The sequence below is a fragment of the Protopterus annectens genome, chromosome 7.part1, assembly GCF_019279795.1.
Source record: "Protopterus annectens isolate FY-2018-M chromosome 7.part1, PAN1.0, whole genome shotgun sequence".
NCBI classification, from domain to species: Eukaryota; Metazoa; Chordata; order Ceratodontiformes; family Protopteridae; genus Protopterus; species Protopterus annectens.
The window spans coordinates 189,798,502-189,824,689 of record NC_056740.1 but is presented as its reverse complement, the minus strand read 5'-3'; the positions used below and the strand labels follow the sequence as shown (position 1 = coordinate 189,824,689).

General features: G+C 41.2%; 1 protein-coding gene across 1 annotated transcript in view; it reads right to left on the bottom strand.

Moving 5' to 3' along the window:
* Positions 1–26,188, bottom strand: part of SEC13 (SEC13 homolog, nuclear pore and COPII coat complex component) — a gene marked incomplete in the record, with an annotated part of 687,168 nt that overhangs the window by 315,533 nt on the left and 345,447 nt on the right. Inside the window, 1 exon segment of the mRNA XM_044078635.1 lies at positions 20,329–20,462. Within this exon segment, the coding sequence (XP_043934570.1) occupies positions 20,329–20,462 (134 nt within the window).

Sequence of the window (26,188 nt, the reverse complement as noted above, 5' to 3'; positions counted from 1 at the left end):
GCCACCAAAAAGAGAGATTTCCATGATAGAAATTTGAGGTCACATTTTGCAGCATGCTCAAAAGTGGGTAAAGAGAGAGACTGTAGTATTATCAGAGATTCCATGCCTCTAAAGGATGTCTGATTGGAGGTCTGCTATGAAACACTCCTTTGAGAAAGGGCTTGCATTGGCGGGTGGAGATAAGTGGAATGCCCTCTAATCTATTATGACAATTGAAAATAGCTGCTAAATGGACTCGAATGGTAGAAGCTGATGCTCCATTCTCAAAAAAATCAGAAAGGTATTGAAGTATAACAGATACCGGAGCTGAGAATGGGTCTAGCATCTGTTCTTTAGACTAAATAGCAAACCTTTTCCATTTATCTCTGTAAAGTTTTCTGGTGGATGGCTTATGGGGAGGCCACAATAACATCGAACAGGTGAGGAAAGGGTTCCCTGCCTGGTGACTAATGGAAGTGGAGAAACCAAGCTGTCAGCTTGAGAGTGGACAGATTTGGGAGAGTCAACCCTTGGGGGTGAGAAATGAAGTCTGGACAAGTATCCAGGATCTATGGAGATTGTAACAGGTGACGCTGGAAGGGGAACCACACTTGACGAGGCCAGAATGGGGCAAAGAAAATCACCTTGCATCTCAACAAAACTTTCTTCAAAAATAGGGGTATCAAGGGAACTGATAAGCAGAGAGGAGACCCGTGAGTCGAACGTCTCTTGGGGACTCCCCCTCTGGGGCAAAGAGCTCAAAGAAGTTGCTGCATTTGTTGTTCAAAGGGGAAGTGAAGAGATCGTAGTAAGGCTGGCCCCATAGGCTGAAAATTTCTGCCGTCATATTTGGATTGAAAGACCATTCATGTGGAAGGAGGATGCATCTGCTCAGCCTGTCAGCAATCACGTTGGAGCTCCCCAGGATATGCATTGCTATAAGAAAGCGGTTGGAAGCTATCGCCCAGTGCCAAATTCTCATGGCCTCACGACAGGTGGTAGGATTTGGTTCCTCCTTGTTTATGTACCAGACTGCTGACATATTGTCTGACTGAATCACAATTGTTCCCGATGGAAGGAGCGGATGTAATGCTTGCAACGTCAACAGAACCGCTCTCAATTCCAGAACATTGATATGCAGGTTGTCCTCTAAGCTCGACCACGTGCCTTGGACCGTCTTTCCCTGAAAATGCCCCCCCACCCTATCAGGAAAGCGTCTGTGGTTACCGTGGCATTGGAGTGAGGAGTCTGAAAAGGGAGACAAAGTTCTGCGTCTGCTCTCATCCACCAGAGGAGATCTTGCTTGCAAGAGTTGGTAATGAGGATCTGTGAGTTTAAGGGGTGGAGATTTGCCAACTATTAGGATAATAGGAGCCATTGTAACAGTCTCATGTGTAATCTTGTCAGAGGAACAATCGGAATGGCTGCAGCCAAGGACCCCAGAGCCTGGAGAACTTCTCTTGTTGACACCTTTCTTTGACAGAGTATCACCCGTACTTGCAATCTTAACCTCTGAAGTCTGTGAGCTGGTAGAGACACCAGGCATGTTCTAGTATTGAAAACTGCCCCTATAAATTCCAGCTGTTGGGTAGGTTGTAAATTGGATTTCTCCCAATGAACTGTGATGCCTAGGGACTCCGTTAGTGAGAGAGTGTGTAACGGAGGGCCAAGGTCAGAAGACGCTTGGTGGGGCGGACAGGAGCCAATCATCTAAATATGGAAACACCTGGAACCCTTGAAGTCACAGATGAGCTGTCACCACTGCTAGGCATTTCGTGAACACTCTGGGTGCTGCTGAGAGACTGAATGGCAGGGCTCAGAACTGGTAATGATTGGCTCCTAGCCAGAAGCGAAGGAGACTCCTGGGAGTGTTTCTCCATTTTGATGTGGTAATACACATCCCGGAGGTCTATCGAACCCATCCAAACATCCTCCTGTAGAAAAGGGAGAATGGATTGAATAGTGACCATGTAGAATTTGGTTTGAACCAATGATTTGTTTAGAAGGCTGAGATCCAGAATGGATCTCCAGTCCCTGGTCTTTTTTGGCGCCAAAAAGAATCTTGAGTAAAATCCGGATCCGCATTGGTCTGGGGGGACTGGTTGGATGACTTTTTTGACACAGCTTTCTTATCTCGGAAGCCGCTTCTTCCCTTTGACTGGGTGGAACATTGGGAAAGTTCTTTGTAGGTTTTGGACGGGATGTTAGAGGGATGTAGCAGCCTCTGGAGATTATTTTCTGCACCCACCGATCTTTTGTAATAGAGTGCCAGGCAGTTTGGTGCAGAGAAAAATGAGCCCCGAAACAATCAGGCAACACTTCAGGAGCGTTGATAAGACCACCCGTAGAAAGAATCCCTGGAGTCTTGATTTATGGGATCATCCCTCTGCCCCTAAAGGGGCATCTTTCACCATTGGAACCCACTCTGCCTCTAGGGGAATCCTCACCACTTGCATTATGGAAAGGACCTTGAGATTTTTTGTGCCACATTTTCCCACTTCTCTGGTTCCTGGAAAAAGTACGCTGGGGCTTGGAAAAACATAGGCCAATGGCAGACAAGGTATTTCCATCCTGCTCGCACCTGGCCAGTGTGTCCTTTACTTTAGAGCCAAATAATGAAGATGGTTCAATAGGGGCATTCAAAAAGGACTTGGAGTCCGCGAGGTCACAGATGTGCATCCAGGCATGACGCCTCATGACTATGCCTGCACCCACAAGCTCTAGCTGCTTCTTTGGTTGTGTGGGAGAGCAACCTCATGGACGAATTGGAGATGGACTCAAGAAATACCAAAGAACAGCTTGATGTGGAGAGTTTTAACTTTGATGTCATGGAAGTGCATAATTTTTCTAGCATGAGACATGATGAGCTGAGAGATCATACGAAGTCTAATCCAATTTTGCAGAAACTCAACCATATCATAAATGTTGGATGGCCTTCAAAGCAATCTTGTGTACTGCCAGAAGCACAACCTTATTTTCCATACAGAGACGAGATGCTGATGGAAGATATCATCATTTTTCAAAGGTCACAAAGTTATTGTTCTTACTTCCTTACAACATGAATACATTCAGATTTTGCATCATGGCCACCCAGGTTCCGAAGCTACGAAAAGAAGGGTGAGAGGAATAGTATTTCGGCCTTCTCAAAAGACATTGATAAAGTGCTTTCCTCTTGATCAATGTGCACTATTACTAAATGACATTTGCAAAAAGAACCACTTCAGCCAAGGTAGATTCCTGAACTACCATGGTCAACAGTAGCCACTGATATATTTGAGTGGAACAATCAGCATTACTTAGTGTTTGTAAACTCTTATTCAAACTGGTTTGAAATCAATTTGCTACCTAACGTCCAGTGCTGTTATTACTAAACTGAAACGTCATTTCTCAGTCCATGGTAGTCCACACAGTTATTTCTGACAACGGTACCCAGTTTACCAGTCAACTGCTTCAGAAATTTGCAAAAGAGTGGGACTTTATCCTTATTACTAGTAGTATGGAATACCCACAGTCAAATGGCCTTGCTGAATGTGCAGTACAGAGTGCAAAGCAATTACTAGAGAGGTCAAAGGGGACAATACCGATATCTTCTTGAATTTACTTAATCTCAGAAATATACCCCATGACAACTTACTTGGCTCGCCTGCTCAGCGACTTCTATCTAGGCAAACCAGAACAACCTTGCCTATCAGTTCTAGTTTGTTGGTGCCTAATGCTAAAAAAACAGAACAATCAAAGCATTCCTTTTAGAAGTCCAGCTATAATAACTAAAACAAGCAGATTTCTTTGTCCGTTGAAAGAAGGAGAGAGTGTGAGGATGCTAATGGTGAAAGGCTTTGATAGAACTGGTTAAGTGAGAGGCATATGTGCCAAGCAGAGATCCTATTTAGTGGAATCTGAGGGTGCAGAATACAGGAGAAACAGCAGGCATCTTCTTATGGTGTCTGAAATGATATCTCAGCATCCTACCTGTGATACAGACCATCTCAGAGCAACCCAGACAATGTTCATACTGAAGAACGTCTCGGTATCCATTCTCATATCCCCAAAGTTCAATATTCCTTGAAGACGGTCCCCGTTGCTAGATCCAATTCTGATTTTTATGTTACATGGTCAGGTCATATTTCTAGACCTAGTGTGAAATACACAGCAACCTGGACATGATTGTTTTGTGTGTGTCTAATTTTGTATAACTGCATGTCAAAGAATTAGTTCTGCATAAATACATGTCAAAAGATCATTTCTATGCAATTGAATGTCACTGAATACTCTCATTTGGTATATGATCTATTTCTCAAAGAGGGAGGATGCAGAACAATGTGTGTGTGTGTGTGTGTGTGTGTGTGTGTGTGTGTGTGTGTGTGTGTGTGTGTGTGTGTGTGTGTGTGTGTGCGCGCGCGTGTGTGTGTGCATGTGCGTAACTTTAAGAAGCATTTCCAAGTGTTGGAACATGCATACAAATAGTGAGCATGTGCAGGCATTAGTGCCATTTTGAGAGAACAACATGTACAAGTACAGTAGCCAGTCTGTTTACAAGTTTATTTAAGTTTAAGTTACTAAGCCTCAATCCAGATGTTTGTGTTTAATAAAGCTGCTTGAACTGAACCCACAACTGTTAGCCTGTTTTATCCTAACCGGACAAGCGACAGTCCAGATCAATTCCGACAACACCATTTCCATTATTTCAGCTATTATAGACAAATGTTTTATAATCATGGTTTAAAACTGAAATTAGTCTGTATGAAGCTACTTTTTATGGGTCTTTTACCATCTTAGGTGTGGATGTCAACTGCCAATCATTAGCGGACCGGAGTTCCGCTGTGGTGACCCCTAACCGGGGAAAAGCTGAAAGACACAAACAAATCATCTTAGGTAATACAGCCACCACAGCGGCTTTTTTCCAAGATGTTGGTGGTTCCCCTCTTTTTAAAATATGGTTAAACCACATATGTATTACTTTATTCCCTCCCAACATCAACAGGAATACCCTCTGTTCCTGGAGACTTTCTTGAAGACTATACATCACTGTTTTTACTTCATCCCTCTTATCTTAACTGTTAGAGATTGAGCCTCATCTACCTTGAACCTTAGCATACTCGTGTTCCATGAATAAATTCCATTTGTCCTCTTTCTTGATTTCCACATTTCCCTACTTGATACAAATTTTCATTAAATTTCTGAAATATCTCTAAAACCTCTACAGAATCACTAGTTATTTTTCTTGTTATAGACTATGTTTGGCAACAACCCTTTTAACTTTCTGCTGCCTAAGTCATTGTCCAAAAAGTGTATGTGCCCTAGACTCATCAAAAACTAGTTGCTTGCCAGCAATCTTTCTAAACTTATGCACGTTATCCAAATGCTCCCTTATTTTCTCTTTAGTATTCTGTGTTTGCACCTCTTCTTGTTCTGTGAGATTCTTCTTATTTTGCAACACTCAGCCCCTCTAAGTAATTCATATTACTTCTTAACCATATCTTGTTTTCTTTTATCTCTACCCTGTTTTTAAACTTCATTTTTATTGTACCCAGGTTTATAATTATAACTTCTAAATGTATTTCTATCTTCCCTAGTAATGTCTGAATAATTTCCGGTACCCATTCCTTAAATTCCTCTCTTTTTAACAGGCAGATGGAAAAGCACCACTGTCTCATTTTTACTTCATTACCATGAATTTTTATCTTAAGTTCTTATTTATGCATGATCTGAAACCGTTATTGGATGCGTGCTGAAACTTTCAGTTAAATGAAAGTGTTCCTGTGAAACAATTTCTAGCCTAGTTATTGTACCCAGAGGTAACAATAAGTAAATTCTAAGTTTCTACTACTGAATTCACATCTTTCGTACCAAATCTACCCTCTTTTGTTATATTTTCCCTTCTGGTCTCCCGATATATCCTTAGTACTGCAAATCAAATTCCACTCTCCACCTATAAGTAATATTTCCTGCTGAAAGCTGATTTCTCCTAAACTTTTCTTAAAATGTTAACAGTTTTTTTTTTTTTTTTTGTTTTTGTTTTGAATGTGTTTGAAAAGCAGTATCACTTACCGTAGTGGCAACTGTTATGTGTGCTTTCTTTGGTGGAATAAGTTTCTACTTGAAACTGCCAAGACAGAGCTTCTGCAGGCATTCTTAAACTTTTTTTTTCTCTGAAACATCATGCTCCCAACACGCTGTCATGTTAGGTTAACAGTGCTAGAATACAGCTGAAAATATTGAAGCATGGTACGCATTTTCAGAAACTTGCACTTTTTTCCCATGGGCTACAACTCTGACAGTTTAAAAACACTGTAAATGCAGTCACATTCAGTTTTGCAATATAATTAATATTACACTGGGTGTTTCACTATTTTGCACGGCACTGCATTTGAAGGAGCTACTGGTAAGTTTGTGCAGTGGTAAAACAGGTTGTACCTGTGTGCTGGACTGCTGGCAGCTCCGTGCTTGTTGCAGTTAATTTTTTAATGGGATGGACAGTGTGTTTTGTTTCTGTGGAAATTGTTACTCATTTATGTATTGCTTTCTAGCGCCTAAACTAAGATATGATGGTAGTTGTGCTGTGCATAGTTGCCAGCTGTCCAGAATATTGTAGGATGTCCCTGACTGGGTTCTCACAGGCATACACATGATTAACACTACACTGTTGCATATTTCATGCACAACTCCCATGTGCACTTCAAAGTCCATCTCGTGATGTACTCCCAACACTAGCACCATTGCATATTCTGTCACTCTCCACACAGTTGCAGGAATAAGCATTTGTTCCCGAATAAACTGAAAAACATACCCTGTCCTTTAGTTTCAAACTACATTTTTTTCCACAAATTCAGTAAGTAAATAAATTTAAAAAAAAGTTCACTTTACCAACAAAACTGAAACACTGCACCAAATTTCACGCCTTTTCCCAAGAGCAACTGTGAGCATGTGTGTGTCTTATGGTATGACACAGCTTCTGTGACGATCACTACACTGCTCATTCCTTATTTCATATTCATAGCTAATTTTCAAACAGACCCATACTATTCACAAACTTCCTCCCCTTCATTCCACACAAAAACACTTTACCCATTCACATACTGTCACTCAACATTAACAAAAAACAACAGTGCACTGCTGCGAACCAACAGTGATAAAAGCAAGCGCAACCCCAAACTGAAAGTAATGTAGTCACCAGTTTGGTAAATTAAATGTATACGTTTTTCTAATCAGCCGTAAAATAAATTCATTACAGCTCAGCAGAATCCATACGGTTTGGAGTCTCCCAATTTTATTTTTATTTATTTATTAATTGCTTTTGTTGACCAGGACAGTCCATCTGGGTAGAAAAAACCCTTTTCAGCAAAAGCCCGGGAAGAAAAATTCCATAAGATACAGACAGAAAGTAACATACATATATACATACTGTCATAAACTGTTTGAGCAGAGCATACAATGAGGAAAAAAAATTGAATGTACAACAGTGAAAAACAAACACTGACAAGATACAAATGAATAGTCAGTATACAATCAATCATTCAATGATATGAAAAATCATTCAAAGGCGCATCAGAATGTGTATTTACACTAACAAAGTTAAGACCCAAAACAGAGCAGTTCACAGGATAGGGCTAAAGTGAACATTCATAACAATGCAAAGCTAATGAGAGTATGGTACAGTTTATGTGGCCAATTAGACATAATAGTACAGGATAAGATACAAGATTACTGGACAAGTAGTCATCTTAGAGCAGGATTTCCCTATGGTATAGAGTTTCAGCAACATCAAGAGTGCTATCATCAAACATTGTTAATCCTTGTAAGGGTTTAAAATTCCAACATCAGAAGTTAAACCAACAATTTGTGCTTTCACTAGAAAAAAACAACCCTGTCCTCAGAATTGGTTTCATACACTGAACTGACCGCTTTGGTGGAATGTCCAACAAGACAAAGGTCTGAAGGCATTCGGCAGAGAATTACTAGGAGAAGGAGCATCATGAGGTAAAGAAAAGTAAAATGATTACAAATCTTGAAATTATTACTAAGAAACCACAAAAGGAAACATTACAACCACCACCACCACAATGGTAAGAATAGTGACAAATCACTAAGCTCCATAGTTTTTGGTGGAATATAAATACATGTCCGCGTAATCCTCCTTCCTTGCCAATACCTTTCCACAATCACAAATCTACCATTATTGTCTTTTCCTCCCTCTTCTATCATTATCAGAGTCTCTCTACTAATTAAAAATTATTTTCCGTTTCCTCTGTCCCTGATATTTTGGTTAAACACCCATTCTTAAATCCAATTTTTTTTTGTCAAATTCACATGTTCATTTAATTAAAAATGTGCTATTTTCACTCGGTAATGAAATGGTTTTGAATTAAAAATTGCGGTCTAATACCTGTAAGGCCATTTACATTCCAAGATAATACAGAGTGTGAAACCATATGATAAAAAGCTACTGCTCCCATCTATTATACACGGCAGCTTTTTTTGACTCTGTATTTCCAACTTTTGTGTGCTGCATGCACACACTAATGCTTGGCAGGCTGATTAGCTGTTTCTTCTCATCTCCATTTGAACCTATGTCATATTTTCAAAATTTTTAGTTTTAATGAAAACCTCTAACAAAAACTAAAAACATCTTCAAAACACTCCCATCACCTATTAACTTAGAGCAAACGCACAAATTATGTGCATCTTCAAAAAATAAAGTTAAACCCTTCAGATAGGAACTGCCCTAAACTGACAGTTGCACTCACAGGCATTACCTAACCTAAAATTAAAGTTACCCATGCTAAAGCACATGCTACAGCTTTACCTTGTGTCCCACTTACACTGACTGCTGTCTGTTCTTTTCTCTATTCTCAAACCTCTACTGTTATGGTTAAGTTTACTTTCACAACTGTACTTTCTTTAGCCATCTATGACCAACTACTACCCAGCATAGTCTGAGCCCAAAACATGTAACATGCAAAGCTGTTCAACAAGCCAACATGAGCTACCTTGTAATGAATAAAAGGGCACTAAAAGTTTATTCATTGACTTAGCAAGGCTTATGATACCACTGCACACTATATGTTGCTCTTCAACCTTCTCATCTGAATTGATGGAGCAGTTTTTTTTAAAGCATTTTCACATTAGGCATAATCAAGCGTGCGCGCAAACACACACAGGCAGACACACACACACACAGACAGACACACACACAGACAGACACACACACAGACAGACACACACACAGACAGACACACACACAGACAGACACACACACAGACAGACACACACACAGACAGACACACAGACAGACAGACACACACAGACAGACACACAGACAGACAGACACACAGACAGACAGACACACAGACAGACACAATCCCTGGAACACTGCAAAGTAGGTTACCTCAAAATTTAGTATTGGGACCCTTGTTTTTCCTAATTTTTAATAACTGCACATGAATATAGCAGGCCTGAAAAAGCTGCAAATCACTTCGCATATAGATAACACTATTCTATTAACAGGCCTCAGACATGCTCAAATGGAACCTGAACTGCAATCAGGCTACACAGCCTCCCCTAGGAAGGTCCTCAAGCTTAGTGTGACCTCACCATGTTAAAATATTAAACAAATACTGTAAATGTGTGCTGCTTGCTGGAAGGACCCCCCCCCATATCCTCAAATGTGTCCTAAAACAATACGAACCCACATCTGCTTCAAGTCATTTGAACTTAAATAAGCAATAACACCAGCTTCCTCTATCCATTGAGTATTTCAGCTACAGAGATTTAAATCCATATCCCAACTGCCCACTGCATCAGACAAACACCTTTACTGCCTCCCTTCTTAACACATACATCAGATGTCTACTTTCGTACCCAAACAAAGCCATAATTTAAGCAAAATAGGAAGCTGGAAAAAAATGATTAGGTAGCCTGCTATTCAAAGCCTCAGACGCCCTCCCAGAATTTTAGTCACCTTTTCTCAGATGACACTGACTGGAGAACTGCTTCCAACAACCTACACCTCCCCCATTTAGGAAATGCAAGACCCATTAATAATGCAAAAAAAAGTGCAGTACTAAAGCTAGTGGTGTGCCTTCTGTGTAGGTCTGTACATCCTCCATGTCACCATGTGGGAAGTTCAATAGGTGCTCTGTTTTCCTCCCACATTCAAAGGTATTTTTGTCAGTAGACTGGAGTTCCTCCGAATTATCTTTAGATGCATGTGCTGTGTTATATATGTATGACTTCATCTTGCGATGGGCTTCCCTGTTGAGAATTAGTAGCTCCATCATCACCATCCCTCTTGCCCTTTTTCCTGTCCAATCTTCTGTCCATTAATAAATTACACATTTATACATCTCTCTAAATCATCCTAAATGTATTCTGATGGCTTTCCATCTAGAATGATGGTTTGGTTCCAATATTCCCCATGACATTTTAAGTCTTGCTGTCTTGCAGTGTGCCTTCTAAGCCAGGTCTTCCAGCCCTCCTGCTTCTTTTGGCAAAGTTAATGTTACATGATACTGGAGATTTTTGTATACTATGTTATCTTTTTGACTAAACAACTTGCATGAGGGATGGAGATGCAAACCCAGAGATTTATATAATACTGTTTGTAGAACAAAAAACTGAACTACCTGAATCGTTGTGTCAAATCCAGATGAAAACTATATCCCATACAAATCCTTTGCTTAAAATACTTCCCGGTATTAAGGACAACAACCCTTCAATTGCATCTGTTAAAGTCAGAACTAGTGAAATAGCTGAGGGGAATCACTCACTCAGAACCAATTTTCCCAGAACCTACCAATAAAACTATTACTTCCAAAGCCCATTGAAGAAATTCCACATAAAGAAACAAGTCATACACTTACTGTGTCAATATGTGAGCAAATGCTTGCAGCTTATAATCCTTTACTAACTCGTATCTGTTTTAGCCTACGTGCCAAGGGATCAAGACAAATAGTGAATACAAGAGTAGAAACAAGACACCCCAGTCAAGTGCCTCTGCTCAACTAAAAGCTTTTGGAAACTATTTCCCTTATTTGTGTTGAGGTATTACAATACAAAGATTTTATTACCATGCACCCATCTCTCATTATAGCCCATCATTGTTATTATGACAAAATAATACTACTAACAAACCCTGTCAAGCAAATTTTCTGGGTTCAGATTTGCAATCAACAATGTTCATTTGGTTGTTTCTCATCCTGTGGTTCAGTGGGATAAACCGCCTTGATGAAAATGCAGATGAACAGTGTTTGACTAGTTGCACAGGAGATGGAGGGACCAGGCAGAGGAGGATGGGAATAAGTGGCTAATACTAGCTTGACCATCCTGGGAAGGTTGCATAGGCTTACTGCAATTACATCAAACAGCCTAGCATTCAGCAAGTCAAACAGTATATACACTGAGCAACATGTTTACTTGTAAATTTAGACCTACCATCCTCATCAGATAACTCTCTTGAGCCACGAAAACTATCACTACCCCTGATACAGCCATTTCGATAGGGTACCTTCAGTATCATAACCACACTTGTGTGTAAATTCCAACTCTTCTCAAATGTGATGAATGGCAAGTGATTTCATAAACAACTGTACAGTCATCATTCTCTAAAGTCAGGAGAAGAGAATGTTGTAAAAGCTACTGTACAGACTGTCAATTAGAAATTTGAAGTAGTTCAAGTACTAATCACACATTTATTTACCACATCTGTCTAGTAACCTTAATTCTCTGTCAAACAAAGTTAAGTGAATAGACTTCTCCATGATTTTATTATAAAGCTTTTCCTGCCCTGATGAACCTTACACATCCAATGACCTATTTCTAATGGTGCTGTTTGAGAGCATGAACTCTGACAGTAAGTGTTTAGAACATCCTGAAAAATCTAATATAAAAATCTTACTAGTTCAGTTTAAAGGATTATATTTATTGTGACTCAGAGCTACAAGCAACTGTTGTCCATCCTGTGGGCACATAGAAATTTGACAATTCATTAAGAGAGTGTTGGCAAGTGTGAATGAGTTAATTATTATACTGACTGCAGTATATGCAGTGACTCACAGACGGTTTACTATCAAAATGACGAATGGAGATGCTCTGTGGATGGAAAAGTCGAATGTTGGATGTTCAAATTTGCATTTTGCTGAACATCTCCGTGTTCGAAAGCTCATATCAGCGATGCACAATGCACATTTACCCCCCTGCGAAAACATGATGTAAGGTGTAGGAGTTTAAACTGCCTGCGCTGCTATACGGACAATCACGTAATCTCTTCGACAATAATGTCGAATCTGTTGAATTCGTTCAGCAGATTCGACATTGTGATCTGTTGAATGTTTTTACATTTGCTATTTTTTTGTCGGTGTTCTGAACGGGATTTATTTTGTCCCAAGACATTTTGATAGTAAACCCTCACAGACTAGACCGTGCTAATAATTAGTGCATTACGGCCTGGCTAAGTACTAAAAGACTGACTTGTGAAAATACCACATTTGAAGTCAGCCAATAACAGCTATAGTGCTTTATGCAACATGCTGCGCTCCACGAATTAGTCTCTAGCTGTAATACACTGGAAAATTGTTTTTAGAAATATGTTTTCCCTATTTAACTTTCAGTGTATAGTCATGACATTCTTAACTGACTAATCTCAGGTTAAACAAATTCCAGCCTGCAACATCCCACTTCAGGCCCATCAGTGGACTAGCAAGTAGATTAACTAGACCAGCTACAAGTTTAGTTCAAATAAAAAAGGCCCTTGAAGGATTCTCCCTTTCAAAAAAGATTAAAACTGCTACACCTCCAAGGAGTTTTTGCTCCTTTTCTGTAATGTAAATCCCTTTCTACTTTCCCCTGCGTAACATGACACAAAATGTCAGAGGACATTTGCTTGATCTCCCACTGTTATACCACTCTGTTAGCTCAGTAGACTCACAATCTCATCCACAGTCTTACTCTTCTGGCTAAAGTGCATAATGTCTTGCTTACATTAACTGTTTCATTCAAGTTTTTTTTCACGCTTTTGACTACTTTCCCAAACATTTTTGTTTCTGCCATTTCTGCTACACAGCCTCTTGCTGCTGCACTACACAATGACCGCCCCTCTTGTTGCTACACTACACAATGACCCCCCCTCCCAAAATGCATCTTTTTTACATCAGTTTCATCAGCTAAATTTTGCAGAAGTAACACTTCTGTGTCTATCCTACCAGTTTTACTGAACTGTCTAACCTGGCAATTCCCTGGAAGCATTATATTTTCTTTTGGATTTACTTATTGCTCCTCCAGCCTCAGTCAGACACTCTCTGTTCTACCTTCCAAGGTAATGTATGAGTAGCCATTTCCCCTTTACAAGTGCATTTCTCAAACTACAGGATGTTGTCAGGGTTCTGCAACCAATCTGGTAATAAACCATACAGTACTATAAAGTTATTACTATCTCACAGATGATTTGCTGTAGTAAATATCATAGCACTCTCCTTACCGAATTCTCTACTGCACATTTGTATATTACTGATCTGATATTGTTAATCCTCGTTCATTTCTTACGTATGGGTATCAGTTCCGAGCTCGGAACCAAGCTGGCCATTTTCCAAGCTCGCATCAGCTTCAAACTCTCGAGCTAAACTCTTAGCCACAATTCCCCTCTCCCTGTTACCTCAGATTTCATTTGCCGTGTTGCCATCCGGTCGTGTCAAGCTACTTCTCTTGAGCTAAGTACAGTCAATTGTTGTTTAATTGCTTTACAAATTACTTTTCTGTCAGAAAAGTTGATATTTTATTGTCTCTTGCCCTATCACATCTAGCGTTCATAATTTCCTCAGGTTTTTTCTGTCCTTTACTTACCCTTTTTACCGCAAGGTAATTTCTCCTTACCATCGTTGGTAATCCTTTTCCCTTTCTCTTTCATACCTTCGGGTACTCTCTTGTACCATTGTTGGTACTTTTCTATTTGTTAATACGGCAGATAAAAAGAGAAGTTCGGGGTTTAAGCGGTGTTCTGATTGTGGACACAAACTGCCTACTTCTGATGCACACTCTTTATGTGTTTATTGTTTGGGAGCTTCCCATTTATCTGTTGAACCTCCTTGTACTATTTGTGAGAAATTTTCTAATAGAACTTAGTTAGAAAGGAAAAACAAGCTGATACTGAAGGGACTTCTAAAATCTCCCTTTTCAGAGGCTATTTCTGGGTCAGATGTCTCAACCCCTCCCTAAAGTCCATAAGAAAATGGATGTTTCTACTAAGGCTAAATCCTTGCCTTCGTCCCCGGCTGGGGACTCTCATCAACCAAAACCTAGAAAGGCTAAAATTTCGGCTCTGGAGCTCTCTCAGCCAGCTCCAGTGCTTTCGGTGCCCAGACCTTAGGCACCGAGGCCTTCGGCTCCATTAGTGATTTCGACTCCGTCCTCTCATGCAGCCTTCTACATATCGGCACCGAGGGGCTCGATTCAGACCATTACCAATGTATCGGCACCGATCGTTCAGTCGGCGCAGAACTTGACCACGTCGGCTCAGAGATATTCCTCGGAACAGAGGCCTTTATTGTTGACTCCAGTTTTGTTGGTTCCAGCTTCGGCACAGACAACCACTTCGGCACCAATCCCTGTGTTGGTGCAGACAATGACATCGGCACCGATTACTTCTTCAGTGCAGATTACAGTAGCTCAGTCTTTCTCGGCACCGTTGTCCTCGGTGCGGTCAGATGAGATGGGCACAGTCCGCCTCTTTTGTGAACAGGCCTGTTTCTCCCTCAGTCTCTGTGAGTTCCACTAGAAGTCTTTGTGAACATGAGATGTTGCGTCTTGTGGACCAGGCATTCTTGCCCAGAGGTATTCCACCCCCAGGAACTATGCTTCCTTGGGAGGTGATCACCCATCTCCAAAGACACCGTCTTATTCACCTCCTTCACTGCCTTTGAAGTCCATGGATATAGTACAGTCTTCCCCTTCTGCGGTTCCCTTTATGGATCTCACTAAGGAACCGCAGTTGCCTTTGTGGCAGAAAAGTTTTGCTATGACCCAGGATGTCAGCTGCAACACACACAACTTGCTGCTCCACAGCCATCCAGGGACTCTGGGTGAGCAGGCTGAGCCACTTAGGGGAGGAGTGCTCCCTGTCCTACACATACACTCCTCTCCGGGTGGACCAACCTTCCAAATGATGGAGAAGGCTTTCGCTGCTGCTGGGATACCAGTCTGTCTATACCTCTGCCCTCCTCTGGTACACTGGTTTCACAAGTCGCACCCAGCGGACACCGGGTGCAAGGGCCTCAGGACATATTCCCTCAGGAATCCCTTTTTCTGTTGTCTTCCCCAGTTTCTCCCGCTGAAGAGGTCCACTGGAAAAGTTTGTGTAAGAGGAAGCACATGGACTCACCGAAGACACAGATTTCGATGAGGGGGAAGGATCCCCTCGGTCACCCTCAGAGGTATCCTTTGGCGATATCGTTGAAATTCTGAAACGGAGAGGTGACTGGTAGTCCTCTAATCTGACCCCTGAGGAATCTGTGTTCCTGCAGGCCTTTCATGCCCGGCCCCCTACCTCCTGGGTTACTCCACCTGCCGATGAACTTGTCAAGTTCATCATGCAGCATGCTTGGAAGGCCCCTGATACTGTTGAAGCTACTCCCCAGAGGCCAAATAAGATCTTGTCCTCTCCTGCTTCAGATCCCCATTGGTCCAAAGGTCTTCCTGTGGATGCTTTGGTGGTGGCGGCCACAACAAAAAAGGATCTGGCAGAAGAAGAAAGCCGGACTGTCCACCCGCCTAACAGAGAGTACCAGGTCCTGGACAGAATAGGGAAGCACACCTTTGCTTCAGCGACCTTTGCTATCAGGCCCCTGAATTATATGGCACATTTTACCAGGCTTCAAAAGAGATCTCGTTTCTGAGCTCTCTGAAACCTTGGCTGGTGCAGTGTCTGATGAGGTCCATGACAAAGTGGCCTCTCAGCTGGCCACCACTGAGTCGATATCGAACTCCTCTATGCGATTGATATCTCACACATCAGGAGCAGCAGCTAGAGCGGTGGGTTCAGCTGCGGTCTTGAGACGACACACCTGGATGCACTTGTGCAGCTTCGCGGAACCTTTTAAGTCTTCCTTTCTTAATGCCCCCATTGAGCCATCCTCATTGTTTGGGCCCAAAGTTAAAAGCAAACTGCCAGATGTGAACAAGATGGTAAGACCTTTTCTGCCATAGGTGTCCGTTATTCTTCCCCTCAACTTGCTTTCTCCCAAAACCAAAAGAGTGGGAAGATATGGTTCAAGAAATCTCAGGGTCCTTTCTGAGACACAAAGGTCAAGTTTTCCCCCAGCGGCAGAGGGGGAAACTCACAGGGAAGACGCTCCTTTCGGGGAAGCTGGGGACTGCATAACCAGGGTTCCAGGGATTCTTTCCCTGGTCAATCCTACCAGCGCTCCTGAAGAGCGGCCCAACTCCTTTCCTCTGGAGGTGGTTGGGGGACGTTTCTCCTTGTACCCTTCTGCCTGGCTAACCATCACCACCGATTCTTGGGTACAAACGATCATAACCAGAGGTTATCATATCCCCTTCGATCTTTGTCCCGTCCCTTTAAAAAATCTTCCCGACGTTCCAGCCAGTCAAAGGGAGAAGCAGCACTAGAGATAGAAAAGCTGCTAAGAGAAAGTCATCCAAATTATCCCTCCAGACCAGATAGGATCCGGACTCTACTCAAGACTATTTTTGGTGCCAAAGAAAACTGGGGACTGGAGACCAATTTTGGATCTCAGTGTATTGAACAAGTTTGTGAGAGTACAAAAATTCCGGATGGTCACTATACAGTCTATCCTCCCGCTTTGGAAAAAGACGATTGGATGTGCTCTATAGATCTTCAAGATGCGTACTACCACATAAAGGTGGACAGGCCATCAAGAAGATTTCTGTGCTTCCGTGCGGGAGCCAGTCACTACCAGTTCAGAGTACTGCCCTTCAGACTCTCTACAGCCCCCAGAGTGTTCACAAAGTGCATGGCAGTTGTCACAGCTCACTTGCAACTTCAAGAATTAAAGATGTTTCCATACCTAGACGACTGGCTCATTTCCACCCCCACCAGACATCTACTGGAAAAAGCCCTGGCATACTCTCTCCTCACTGCTCAAAGGCTAGGCATAACCATAAAGTGGCAGAAATCCAATCTCACCCCATCTCAGTCAACAGAATTCATAGGGGTTATCTTGGACACAAAAAACTGCAGAGCTGCTACTCCAGAGCACAGCATTTTAAGGATAAAACAACTAATTCCAATCCTTTCAAAGGAAAAATCCACGGCTCATTCGGTTCTACAGCAGTTGGGTTCCATGGCAGCCTCCATCACCATTGTTCCCCTGGCCAGGTTTCACACGAGGCTTCTACAATGGTTACTGCTCACCCAGTGGTATCCTTTTCAGCATCCTCTTTCAGCCATGATTCGAGTAAGCCACAGGTGCAAACAGGATTTAAATTGGTGGATGACAAAATCTCTCACAATGGTCTCGCCCCTTCCCCCTCAGCAACCCAAGGCCACGGTGACCACGGACACTTCCCTGATGGGATGGGGGGGCTATGTCGGGGGCAGACAGTCCAAGGCACTTGGTCCCAACTGGAGGGCCATCTGCATATAAATGTTCTAGAGCTGAGGGCAGTTGTTCTGGCGTTGCAACCATTCCATCCCCTGCTGCCGTCTGGGACAATTGCGATTCAATCATACAACATGGCGGTGATCTGGTACATCAACAAGCAAGGTGGAACCAAATCTTACCCCCTTTGTCGAGAGGCCATGAGGATATGGCAATGGGCGATGGCTACCAACGTTTTTCTTCTAGCAACGCACATTCCCGGGAGTTCCAACGTGATAGCAGACAGACTCAGCAGGTGCATTTTTCAACCACACGAGTGGTCCCGGAATCCTTTGATAGCGGTGGTGATCTTCCACCATTGGGGCCGTCCTTGCTGCGATCTCTTTAACCCTGACCAACTACAAATGCAGCAACTACTTCACCTTGATTCCCACTCCGGGATAGTCACCCAGGAATGCTCTAGTCCATGATTGGCCCTCGGGTCTTCTCTACACATTTCTGCCCCTTCCTCTCATCCCCCAGTTTCTGAAGAAAGCCCAGCGGTTGAAGAGCATAGTAATCCTCATAGCACCATATTGGTCACTACAGATTTGGTTCTCATTTCTTTGGCCTCACCTAGTAGATCGACCATGGATTCTCCATCCAATCCCAGAGTTGATCTCACACCCACAGAACCCGATTCATCCCAACCTGAACAGCCTGAAGCTAACAGCTTGGCTACTCCAATTCCCTTGACTGCCAGGCAGAATGATCTTTCTTTGCCAGTACGTGATAATTCTCATTGCTTCTCATAAGTCTTCCACTAGACTTACTTATCTGAGCAAGTGGAAATGATTTACCTGTTGGTTGAAAGATAAACAAGTAGATCCCTTTTCAGCACCAGTGTCAATAATACTAGACTATCTGGCTGACCTGTTTCAATCGGGTCTAATCAGCCTCTACCATTAGAGTTAATTTGGCTGCAATTTCTAATTTCCATAAGGGTGTCCAAGAGTCCTCTCTTATGTCCCATAAATTGTGCAAGACCTTCATAAAAGGTGTGAATCATCTGAAGCCACCTTTTAGAGAACCTATTCAACCATGGGATTTATCATTAGTTCTACAAGCTCTGACAATGGCACCTTTTGAACCAGCCTCTTCTTGCGACCTCGGGTATTTGTCATGGAAACCTTGTTTTTGGTTGCTATTACTTCTGCCAGACGTATTTCTGAACTTCAAGCTTTATCAAGACTCCATACTTGATTTTGCATAGAGATAGAGTGTCTCTGAGAACTAATCCATCATTTCTGCCTGAAGTGATCTCTGAAATGTCCATTAATCAAGCTACTGAATTTGCCAGTTTTCTTTTCCAACCATTCAAACAGAGGAGAGTATTGCCTACATACCTTAGATATACACAGGCAAATCCGTTTTTACTTAAACAGGACTAAACCCTTTCGTAAATCTGACCAATTATTTTTGGCCTTTTCTGGATTAGGATCGGCTGTTGCTAAGATCACATTAGCTAGATGGTTGAAGGACTGTGACCTTTATTTACAGACAACGTAATATCTCGCCTACTACCATGAAAACTCATTCAACAAGGTCAGTGGCAACTTCTGCTGCTTTCCATGCCAGAGCTTCTTTACATGACATCTGTGCAGCTGCAACTTGGGCTACGCCTCATACCTTCATCAATCATTACAAATTGGACTTGGCCTCCAGGGGAAGAGCATCTGTCGGTTCTATGGTGCTCAAGAATGCCCTTCCATGACAGCCTCCCAGGAATAGAGGTAGTTGGGGACTCTGTCCCATACATAAGGAATGAACGAGGATTAACAATATCAGATAAAGAAGTTATGTCTTGCCATAACGTTCCATCTGTATTGTTGAGCCTCGTTCAGTCATTACGACCCAACTCTCCCTCCCCCCCCCCCTGTGGTTTCTAGTGGATCTCACCATCCAGTTCTCTTAGGTTATTTGACCAGAGGTAGCCTCTACCTTCTTTAACTTGCAAACTCAATCTGAGGTAACAGAGAGAGGGGAATTGTGGGTAAGAGTTTAGCTCGAGAGTCTGAAGCTGACTCGAGCTTGGAAAATGGCCAGCTCGGTTCCGAGCTCGTAACCGATGCCCATATGTAATGACTGAATGAGGATCAGCAATACAGATGGAACGTTACAGTAAGACATAACTTCTTTTTTCTATACGACTTTAAACTCTTCTCTCCTTCACAACTGCTGCTTTCTTTCTCAGTTTCCATACACCATACTGTTCTCTGTCCTCACAAATTACTTTACACATCTTATTTACAACCCAAGGAAGTAAGTACAGTCTTGTTTTATTTGCATATTTAGCAGTTTAAGAATTACCAACTATCATAACATTCATTACCAACCCAGACATACCACAACAGACATTTGATCAACCTTCATCCTTCTGCACACCACTACCTTACAAAGGTCCACTCTCTTTCAACAATGTAGTTCTTTTCTTTCTTAAAACTGTACACGTTGTACTGTGGTTAGTGCCTTCATTCAGCAAACCACTCACTGCAATAACTATAATGCTTCCTCTCTCAACCACAATAGCCTTGCTCCCAGACCAATTGCTTCAGTAAAGTCCTCCAGCAAGAAACTCAATTTACTTCTATATGAAGACACTGTAGGTACACATGAACTCACATACAATAAAATAAATCCCCATTAACACATCTCTTTCAGAATGATGGTCATAACAACATTTGTACATGACTTTTTGAAGGGGTGGTTCAAATCTAGCAATAATTTAATGACAGGTACTCACAGTGTGTGCATTGTTGATTTTTTTCACTTCCCACTGTCCATCTCCAGTGTAGGTTAGCACTGAAATTGCACCATCTGAACTGCTGCAAGCGAGTATTAATCCAAAATCATGTGGTGACCAGCACACAGAATTCACTGTTCCAAAACAAAAAAAATGCAGTCATATAATTTGCTTAGAAGCATTACCTCTGAAGAGTACTAAAGAAGATCTAATTCAATATCTAAGGCCTTAAAAATTAAAGTACTTGCACAATAAAAACAGATTACAACAACAAATACCCACCTTAATAGCTATTACTTAGGAATAGGTGCTGAATTATTTTAATAACATAGTATTTAGCACTTAAAACTGGTCATACATAAAAAAATTATAAGCAAAGCTAGGAGGGGGAAGGTAGGAGGGAAGTTAAGAAAAGGAAAGGAACAGGCAACACAGATCCATCATTATGGTGAGTACATAACTTTCATATCAGATGATCGTTTTTTCCATCCGTTACTCAATGGATGGGACAGAGTCCCCAGCTACTTTTGTACTTGGGAGGTCTCACTGAAGGATATTCCAGGGCACAGTTGAACCAAAGGAGGCCCTATATCTCGACTGTATATCCAATTTGGGATGGGAGATGAAGATATGAGCCTTACACACCAGGTAATTGCAGCACATATGTCAACAATTGGAATACTGGAGAAAAAGTCTGTAGATGAAGTTACAGATCTGGGAGAATGAGCTTTTGGAAGGAAGGGAAAGAAATTCCCTTTTCTTGATAAACAAAGGAAATGCACTAAGTCAACCAGTGTGATAGAGTGATTTTGGATTTTGGTGGAGGAGGGCACAAGTAACTGATCAGATTTTCTACAGGGTTTTGTCTGATGTAGGTAAAAATATAATTAATTAATGATGAACATCCAGTAAATGCAGAGTATATTTATCCTTGTTTGAAAAATTTGGAAAGAAAACTGGAAGATTTATGGACTGATTAATGGATGATTCAGAAGACACCTTGGGGAGAAGACACTGTTTCTCAAAGAAACTTTGCCCTTATGAAAAATTACATATGAAGCTTTTGAGAATAAGGCGTGTAAGCTCACTTGCTGCATTTGCTGTTGTGGGGAGAGGCAAGAGATCACATCATCATCCCTAGTGGCTGAAAATCTGCTCTGTTACTGACAATTTGAAAGACCAATCATGAGGGAGCAGGAAAATAATCTCAACTTGTCTACTAGTATGTTAGATTTCCCCATGATATGAATTGCAATTAAAAAACAGCAAGAAGATATTCCCCACTGCCACACGCTCATGCCTCTTGACACAGAGGATAAGATCTGGTTCTTCCATGTCTGTAGATACACCAGATGACTGTCATGTTTGTCTAAATGAAAGTCACACTTATGGGGAGAAAGTCCTGAAAAGCATACAATACAATGAGGAGTGCTCATCTCCAATATACTGTAGTGAAGACTGGCCACTGTGAGACCATGTGCCTTGGACAGTCTTTCCCAGATAATGCCCCCACCCCCCCACCCCCCAACTAGGAAGCATCCATGCTCACTGTGGCTTCAGGAAAGGGCAGAATGAAATGTCGTCCCTGTGTAACAAGTGGGTACTCTAGCCACCAATGGATGTGTATATACTGCAAATGTTAATTCAAAAGCCAAGAACTTGACTCAGGCCAGTCCAAACGTAAAAAACACGATAAACAACAAATTTTATTAAGCCACTATAAAAGCTTTTTGTTAGTACCTTGCACTAACTTCTTCAGACAAGCAAAACATTCACACCATTACAAGTGAGTTTAAACGTTAAGCGTCACGCTTCCATTATTAGTATTTATGCTGTAATTTGATGATTTTTTTATTATGTTAGTAGAGAATTGCAAATGCACCTTAGTTAGCTGTGATCTGTACCTTTAAGGAGCTAAAGGGAGAGCAAGGGGCATGATTAAGTGTTTCAATGCTGGTATTTAAACTCACTTGTAATGGTGTGAATGTTTTGCTTGTCTGAAGAAGTTAGTGCAAGGTACTAACAAAAAGCTTTTATAGTGGCTTAATAAAATTTGTTGTTTTTCATGTTTTTTATGTTTGGACTGGCCTGAGTCAAGTTCTTGGCTTTTGAGTTAGCGGTGGCTTAGGCTAGTTTGTTTTTACGGCCTTGAAAGTTTATTTCTTTGGTGTTTTTGTGTCCACCGCTTCATCGCCAGCAGGGACTATGCCAGAGCCAGGAGATTTAACTATTTTAATCAGCCTTCTCACTGAGAAAGTGGAAAACTTAACGCAATGTGTGGAATGTCTTTCGCAGAGTACTTCATTATTAAATGGACTTAATACTTCACAAACACGTTCCTTGCGGATGCCTTTAACTGGATCTTTGGGTTTGACATCACCTAACGAAATTATTACTGAATCGGAGGTTCTACCTAACCTTACAACTCATTTGTTGATGCAAGAACGAGAAGGGAATATGAAGAATTTAGTAAGTGGCTGTATGAGCCCCCCAGGCGCGCTTGGTTCAGCACAATAACAGAACAACATTCCGGATGGCCAAAAGGGAAGGTATGTGAATTTTAATTTAAATGAATGGCTTAATAGGTCGTTCCGTTTTGGATTCGAAAACGACCGAGCTAGTAATGAAGTTATTGAACATGAGAATGTGAGTCTGCTTACTAAATTACATGTATTTGATCAAAAACTACTTAAAAGTAGAAAATAACAACTTGAGGTGGCATATTTCAATGAATGTAGGCAAGCACACATAGTCCCTAAAGGCCTCCGATCCTGGCAATACCCAACAGGGCTAGAGGAAGTTTCTAAATTCCACCAGGATTTGATAGCCCTGTTTGATAGACATGGGAACGAGTTGTTAAACCTAATTAGTGTACATTATCTAGAGACTATTAATGAGTTGAATAAGGAATTATCCGTTTTAGATGAAGAGATAAAAACTGATGTTGGTTTCCCAAGGTATAGATTTGAATATGAAAGGTCATATACTAGTATTGACCACTATATAACAAAGATTACCTCAACTAAAGTCAAAAAAATAGAGAGAGACATTAAGGCTTACAAGGATGGTGTAGCATATCCCAAACCCCCCCAAGTCTCAGGGTAATTTTCTGAAAATTAACCCTAATCTACCGAAACATTCAGTGAGGCCCTGTGGAGAGGGCAATATAACATCAGTTATGGAGCAGAACAAGGGGGCCAATCAAGAGAGACTGGGTCTAGAAGGAGTGGATGGAGCAGGGAGATAATATTGATAATCCAAGTCAATTTGATACAGGGTTGGTCGGGGTAAATTTTCAAACACAAGCCTCTTCTCCTCAACAAACATCGAGCAGAATGCCGAGAAACAAATACAAATCGAGGAAGAACTGATGGAAGATGTTAGATTTCCTAATACCCGATCAAATAAACCCTTTGAAGTGATATATAACACAGGGAAGGACTTTAAAATATATAAATTTTTCAAATTTTGTTTTCTCCCAACCCCTTGTTGACATTTTAGCCAAGGGCTTAACTTTTATACTCTATAGACGTGCTAGTGTTGATAAGTCAATTTTGGACCTCAAACTCTTTGTGAGAAAGTTGAACTTGGTCCTTTTATTGGGAGAGTCGGTCTAACCAAGGTCTATGTATCACATTCCAAGTACATATAATCCACCTTTGGCCCCTTGCTTGGGAGTGTTTGAACACGTGTGATGTGGACATTAGGAATTTGCTTAAGTGTAAACGACAGACCCACTTCAACATTTCCAAGATTGAATTGGACTCATTGGAAGCTCTCAGTTCTTCTATCAGAATAATGAAACCTGACAAAGGAGGTGGATTAGTAGCTATGGAACAGGATGAATATACAGATAGACTTTTAGCTATACTTTCTACAGAGACTTATAGAGAAGTATCTAAGAATGAATTGAATATTAGTATGAACCATGTGCGGTCATACTTTGAAGACATGTTCATTAGTGGTTCTCTGGATATGGACATTTACAATTTTATTTCAGTACCCTCACCACGTATTCCAGCATTATTTGGGAATCCTAAGATTCATAAAAGTATTAGTGATCCCCCTATGCGCCAATTAGTGAACGCGAGGGGTAGTATTACCTATGCAGCAGCGAAGGTAGTAGACACCATCCTCAAACAATATGTATCGCAGGTATCACACATAGCCAGAGATTCTTGGTCCATTTTGGAAAAAGTTAGACTAGCTACCTTTGAAGGAAATGCCTATTTTCTGACCATTGACGTCATTGATTTATATTCTACAATTCCCCATGAGGTAGCACTTGAATGGATTCAATTGGAGATGATTTATTACCAAGCTCCACCCAAAGAGATATCTATGGTGAGCGAATTGTTGAATATTATTTTGACAAGTAACTATTTCACATTCAATAACAGATGATTCCATCAGTTGATTGGTGTTCCTATGGGGTCTCCGTGTGGCGCCAGTGTAGCTAATTTGGTCATGACTCATTGGGAAAGAACGTTTGTCTTTCCCAATAATATTATTCAAGAGAAAGTCATTCCGTACATAAGATTCTTGGACGACATTTTTATCTTGTTTAATGGCTCACTGGAAGAAGCCCAAGACCTAGTGATCGGCTTCAATAATTCATCTGACTTTTTGAAATTTACTTGTACAATAGACATGGAGAAGATATCCTATTTGGATGTGGAACTTTACAAAGACAGAAGTCTAGGTCAGTTTGGAGCCAGAATCCATCGGAAATCAACTTTTTCTAATTCTTATCTACATTATGATAGTGACCATCTGCTTCACCAGAAAAAGGCTATAGTCAAAGGACAATTTGTAAGAGCAGCTAGGATGGTGTCAAGGGTTAGTGAATTTCTGGAAGTGTGAGATTTTATAGCCAATTTATTTCTGGATCGAGGTTATCCAGAAACCTTGATTGATGAGTTGTGTCTTGAGGTTAAGACCAAGAGAGCTAATGATTTTTCTTCCATCTTGAGTCATGTTGTTTCTGAATTGAGTCATTCACCATCACCTGTATGCCCCGATTTCCAGGGAAACATGTCCAGGTCCAATTTTATTTTAACTTTAAATACAGATGCCAATGACATAGTTACTATAATTAAGAACTGGCGATTACTATCCCGAGAGTTACTTGGAGGTCCAATTTTTGATAACGCCCCATTGATAGCATACAGAAGAGGCCCTAACATCAAAAATATTCTGGAATCTACGCGAAATTTAGTAACACCAAGATCAGGGATGTATAAATGTAATATGTGCAAGTACTGCAGATTTGTCCAGGGAGGTACAGCCTTTACAGTTAAGAACAGGAAATTCCTCATCAGGGGACGTTTCACTTGTTCCAGTACCCAAGTGGTATACCTTGCTCAATGTTCATCATGTCCCAGTTTTTACATTGACAAGACTGAGAGGAAACTTCAGGAAAGAATGTACGAGCATTTGTATGCCATAAGAAGAATGAAAATGGACAATGCTTTGGCTATGCACATCCAGAACAACCCAAACCATGAGTTTACATTTATGGTTATAGATCAACTGTATAATACCAATTCTTATGGACCTGAGACAGATTAGAATGTAAAGAGCTTCTTTGGCAATTAAGATTGGAAGCATATCACCCCCCTGGTCTCAACAGCTCGTTATCCATTAGTTGTTTTTTAAAACTTAAAAGTTTGAAGAGGTGACTAGCTGTTTTTTCTCACAATTTTTTTAAAATGAGAGTTAAAAAAATGAAAAATGAGAGTCGACAAATTATTGGTTTTATAACTGTTTAGTAGTCGACAGTGGTGGAGGGTTAATAGTTATTGTTATGATTATACATCATGATTACTATTTTACAATATATATTATTGATTTATATTTT